The sequence below is a fragment of the Theropithecus gelada genome, chromosome 9 (assembly GCF_003255815.1).
Source record: "Theropithecus gelada isolate Dixy chromosome 9, Tgel_1.0, whole genome shotgun sequence".
Classification (NCBI taxonomy): domain Eukaryota; kingdom Metazoa; phylum Chordata; class Mammalia; order Primates; family Cercopithecidae; genus Theropithecus; species Theropithecus gelada.
Window position 1 is genome coordinate 42,524,001 of NC_037677.1, and position 6,000 is coordinate 42,530,000.

Consider the following 6,000-nt stretch of genomic DNA (forward strand, 5'->3'; position numbering starts at 1 on the left):
TGCCATTTTTAATTAAAGTAAAAGTTACTGACAATTGAATTAGCTAAAAATGCTAGAGCATTTGAAATAAAATAGTTTGTAAGCTAGTTATGTTTATAGAATGAAAAGTAAAATTAAAGACAAAGACATTAATATGCTAAATTAGCACTTTCCAAACTGTGTTCTAAAAATCAACACTCATAATCCAAGGAGGTGATAATGATGTACACTGGACAAACCCAGTGGAGCTGGTGGTGGTGTTGGTTGTTGTTCCTTTTTAAAAAAACTTCATCTCAGGGTGCTCTCAAAGCACATCTTCGTGGCCCATGAAGTTCTCATGCACAATGGGAGAAAATCAAATGCAGATACACTGTGGTGCCAGAAGAGAAAAAGCTGTTCCTTCTGTCAAGACTAATGTCCAAAGTAGTACACATTGATTTAGGCCGGCAATGCACTGAAAAATCAATAACGGTAACCTATCCTTCTCATTGTGTTCAACATTGTCTTAAGGCATAAAGGCATCAAATAAATAGCTACACTTTTTCTGGGACTGCTTATGTGCTGATTCTTCCTTCCACCATGATGTCTAAGATTAAAAGAGAAATTGATACTTAATATTTAGAATCTGGATATCAATATACAATTGACTCCAATTTCTTGAAATGACTGCTGAAGAGGACAACCAAATGGCTGAAATAACTTTTGAATAAAGGAGTCCGTCCCTTGGCATTAATGTTGTACTCACGATTTTAGTGTCATTGTAAGATGAGGTTGGCTGGCTGTGCTGTCATCAAGGAATATTGTCGAACATGAACTGTATTGTTGAGTAAAACGCTCAGAAGATACCTGAAAGGGAAGGGAAGTGTAAGTTAAACTTATCAAAGTGTACTTTTTCATTGGTTAAAATGTCAAATTTTTCAAACCACTAGGATATTTCTTACACTCCATGAACTGCCTGAGTGTGGTATCATGTGCACTCTATAGAAAACCCACTGGAGGCTCTTTACTGCCACAGATGATGTTTGAGATATGGGTTACAAAATGCTACCCTTAATATGGTACCTATCATCAAACCTAACAAGGATTTTATGAATTGCCTTTATAAATAATGAGAAAAGTTTAAAATAAGATTTCATTTTTTATAGTGACATAAAACAGCTGAGATTTTTTATTTCTGTTATTTATTTACTACAGTAAAATGTAATGTATTAAATAATATTGGTATAGGACCATTTTACTGCAATGAATACAAGACTAATGCGTTTACTAAGTTACTAATCCTAAATGTATTATTTCAGGCAATATTGTGACAAAACAAGTGTTTCAGATTCAGAGGCTCTGTGTACCAGAGCTGCTAGGCCACCAACAAGTGAGGAAACATAGGTTTCTCTAGTCCTGTTTTCTTATGTGGAGGATTAAAAAAAAATTTAACTTTCACTTCATGTTTAAATAAGACTGCCATGACATGACTCAAATGAGACCCTCAGAGAATACTTTCCATTCATTTCAAAACTTGATTAATTTTATTGTATAAATCATTTGACCTGCACCTAGGCATTTTCCTGCTGTACCCCTGTTCTCTGCCTGGAATAATGCTTTTCTCTTTCCTTGTTCCAGCAAGCTTGACTCCATATACCCTCTTGGATCTCTTTGCCAGTAGCCTCACCAAAACATGTTTTCTTGTACACTAACTGGTTACAAGATACTAATTCTAGCAGAGTATTGCCCTCATGAGAAAGTACACCTCTCCATAAGAATAAAGGAGAGCCCTAACTGTTCCTACCTCCAGCTGCTCAGCATAAAGTGTTGAATAAATCAAAAAGTTCAAGTGTTTGACAAATTAATTCAGTTATAATTTGGAAGGTAAGTCTTACTACATTTAATTACAGCACAAATACTACTAACACTACTGTTTATAGGTATTATTTAAGGTAGTCACAAAATAGAAACAAATCTAACTTCAATCAGCATAAATCACAGCGTATGAAATTTTACAATCTTTAACAAGAAATGGAAGGGTTTACTTAGTAGTTTTAAGGTTTAATGACAAAAACTAGAAAATAATCATACCTCATATTTTAGTAAGTCAAAACCAAAGTCTGACCATCAAAGGTCCAGTACCTGTTAGATGCCAATGCCCAACCACTGACTTCTTCCACTGTACCTGCTGCCTCTCATTTTAACCCATTAAAAATACTAAAGCTGTTTTCCTTGTAAAGGTCTTTCACCTCCTTGCTTAGGTATATTCCTAAGCCGGTGCTGTTTTTGTTGTTGTTGTTGTTGTTTGTTGTCTGTTTGTCTTTTTAGGCAGCTATTATAAAGGGGTGGAATTCTTGGTTTAATGCTCAGCTTCATCACTGTTGGGGTATAACAGAGCCACTGATTTGTGTACATTCACTTTATATTCTGAAACTTTTCTGAATTCATTTATCAGTTATAGGAGTTTTTTGGAGGAGTCTTTAGGGTTTTCTAGGTATATGATCATATCATCAGCAAACAGTGACAGTCTGACTTCCTATTTACTGATCTGGATGGCCGTTATTTCTTTCGCTTGTGTGATTGCTCTGGCTAGGTCTTCCAGTACTATAGTGAATAGGAGTGGTGAGAGTGGGTATCCTTGTCTTGTTCCAGTTCTCAGGGGGAATGCTTTCAACATTTTGCCATTCAATATTATGTTGGCTGTGGATCTGTAATGGATGGCTTTTATTACATTGAGGTATGTCCCTTGTATGACAATTTTGCTGAGGGTTTTAATCATAAAAGGATGCTGGATTTTGTCAAATGCTTTTTCTGCATCTACTGAAATGATCCTGTGATTTTTGTTTTGAATTCTGTTTCTGTGGTGTATCACATTTACTGACTTGCATATGTTAAACCATCCCTGCATCCCTGGTATGAAACCCGCTTGATCATGGCGGATTATCTTTTTGATATGCCATTGGGAACTGCAAAACATTGCTGAATGAAATTATGGATGACACAAAAAAATGGACAGACATCCATGCTCATGAATGGGTAGAATCAATATTGTGAAAATGATCATCTGCCAAAAGCAATCTACAAATTCAATGCAATTCCTATCAAAATACCATCATCATTTTTCACAGAACTAAAAAAAAATTCTAAAATATGGTACCAAACAAGACCCCACATAGCCAAAACAAAACTAAGCAAAAACAACAAAACTAGAACCATCACATTATCTAACTTCGAACTATAAGATAAGGCCATTGTCACCAAAACTGCATGGCACTGGTATAAAAATACACGCACACACCAATGCAACAGAATAGAAAACCCAGAAATAAACTGAAATACCTACCGCCAACTTAACTTCAACAAAGCCAACTAAAACGAAGTGAAGAACGTAAACCCTATTCAACAAATGGTGCCAGCATAATTGGCAAAGCCATGTGCAGGAGAATAAAACCGGATCCTCAACTCTCACCTTATACAAAAATCAACTCAAGATGGATCAAGGACATAAATCTACAACGTGAAACCATAAAAATTGTAGAAGATAATATGAGAAAAACCTTCTAGACATTGGCTTAGGCAAAGACTTCATAACCAAGAACCCAAAAGCAAATGCAACAAAAACAAAGATAAACAGGTGAGACTTAACTAAAGAGCTTCTGCACAGGAAAAGGAACAATCAGCAGAGTAAACAGACAACCTGCAGAATGAAAGAGAAAATCTTCACAATCTATACATCTGACAAAGGACTAATATATAGAATCTACAAGGAACTCAAACAGATGGGCAACAGAGAAAACAAACAATCCCATCAAAAAGTGGGCTAAAGCGATAAATACACAATTCTCAAAAGAAGATATACCACTGGCCAAAAAACATATGAAAAAATGCTCAACATCACTAATGATCAGGAAAATGAAAATCAAAACCACAATGCCATACCACCTTACTCCTGCAAGAATGGCCATAATCAAAAAATCAAAAAATAATAGATGTTGGTGTGTACGCAGAGAAAAGAAAACACTTCCCTACAACGCTGGTAAAAACGGAAACTAGTACAACCACTATGGAAAGCAGTGTGGAGATTCCTTAAAACACTAAAAGTAGAACTACCATTCAATCCAGCAATCCCACTACTGGGTATCTACCCAGAGGAAAAGAAGTCATTATACAAAACAGATACTTGCACATGTATGTTTGCAGCAGCACAATTTGCAATTATAAAAATACGGAACCAGCCCAAATGCCCATCAATCAACAAGTGGATTAAGAAATACCACTCAGCCATAATAAGGAATAAATCAATGGCATTCCCAGCAACCTGGATGGAATCAGAGACTATTATTCTAAGTGAAGTAACTCAGGAATGGAAAATTAAAGATCATATGTTCTCATTCATATGTAGGAGCTGAGCTATGAGGATGCAAAGGCATAGAATGATACAATGGACTTTGGGGACACAGGGAAAAGGGTGGGGGGGGGTGAGGGATAAAAGAGTACAAATTGGGTTCAGTGGATACTGCTCAAGTGACTGGTACACCGAAATCTCACAAATCACCACTAAAGAATTTACTCATGTAACCAAATACCACCTGTTTCCCCCAAAACCTATGGAAATAAAAGTATATAAATAAACTATGGCATTCTTCCCAGCAAATATAAAATAAAATGAAAACTCAAGTTTAGGTTTTCCTCTCTCCTTTTTGGCAGGACAAAGTTTAGATATGTTTTTAAATAATAACTTTTTTCTTTTTCTGAGACAAGGTCTCCCTTTGTTGCCCAGGCTGGAGTGCAGTGGTGAAATTATAGTTAACTACAGCCTCAAACTCCTGAGCTCAAGTGATCCTCTGCCTCAGCCTCCTGAGTAGGTAAAACTAAAGGCACATGCCACCATGCCTGGCTAATTTGTTATTTAACCTTTTTGTAGAGATGAGCTCTTGCTATGTTGACCAGGCTAAAAATAAACAAATTTTAATTCACTTAAATATTTCTAACACTTTGGACATTCATGAAAACAGCTCCATCTATGTTGTGAGGTAATGGGATAATATGGCAGCGTAAGTTTGAATAAAAATATTAAACAACACCTTAGGAGAAAAGTATAATATGCTAATTATAGATACATCACTAAAGAATTGTCTGGGTTAATACCATTAATTATATTGAAATTAAACTTTGATTCACATGTAAATATAGGTCCTAAATTTGGATTAAATATGATAGATTGACCACAAATTTATTTCCTCTGCCTCTGGAAGTCTCGTTAGTCATACGTAAAATACTGGTTACAAACAGGATCAGGACAGAAGGTTGACAGAGGTGATTTTTAATAAATGCAGGGACATAAAAAGTACATAAAGGAGTGGTACATAACACAGAAGCACAACTTTGGTCCCTACAGAAAGTGACTGGAAGAGAAGCAAGCCAGTTTGTCTTGCAGAACTAAAGGCAGGCTGTGAACTTAGAGGCAAATGGAACTTTGGAAGGTAGGGTAAAATGTAAAACAAAAGCCAGCAAGGTCAGAAAATCTGTGGTTAGAGCCCCAAGTCCACCTGTCTTCCCATCTGATAAGAAACTTAGATGTGTGTTCTCTGGATATACCAAACCTGAGAATTTCTAGGTTCAGAAAGACCATGGCTTAAACCTGAGATATAAAGAAAACGGTACACCAAAAATAGAACTCCAACTTGCTTCCCTAACTCTGCTTTTGGAAAGCAAGTAGACATTCTTTTACTTCCCAGGCAGAAAATTGGGAGATCCTTTCTCAGAAGAAACTGAACTGGATCAAGTAAAGATCCCCAGATAATACACTGAAGTCCCACAGATGAAAAGTTAGTTTGGCTTCCAAAACCTCACACTGAGTGCCACCAGTTAACAGAAGTCCTGCTTCCAAATAAAACCAGGGAACACCACACATTGGAAGGAAGCCTCCAACAAGAGAGATCAAAACAACAGAAAAAAGGAATTCATGGACCAGTCAAAATCAGGAGCAAAACTTAAAAAAAAAAAAAAAAAAAAAAAAAAAAAAAAAAAAAAAAAAAAAAA

At 36.1% G+C, this 6,000-nt stretch overlaps 1 protein-coding gene across 1 annotated transcript in view; it reads right to left on the reverse strand.

Moving 5' to 3' along the window:
• Positions 1-6,000, reverse strand: part of LOC112631831 (cyclin-Y-like protein 2) — a 35,382-nt gene that overhangs the window by 22,123 nt on the left and 7,259 nt on the right. Inside the window, exon 4 of the mRNA XM_025397339.1 lies at positions 725-825. Coding sequence (XP_025253124.1) covers positions 725-825 — 101 coding nt within the window. The remainder of the gene's footprint in view (positions 1-724; positions 826-6,000) is intronic.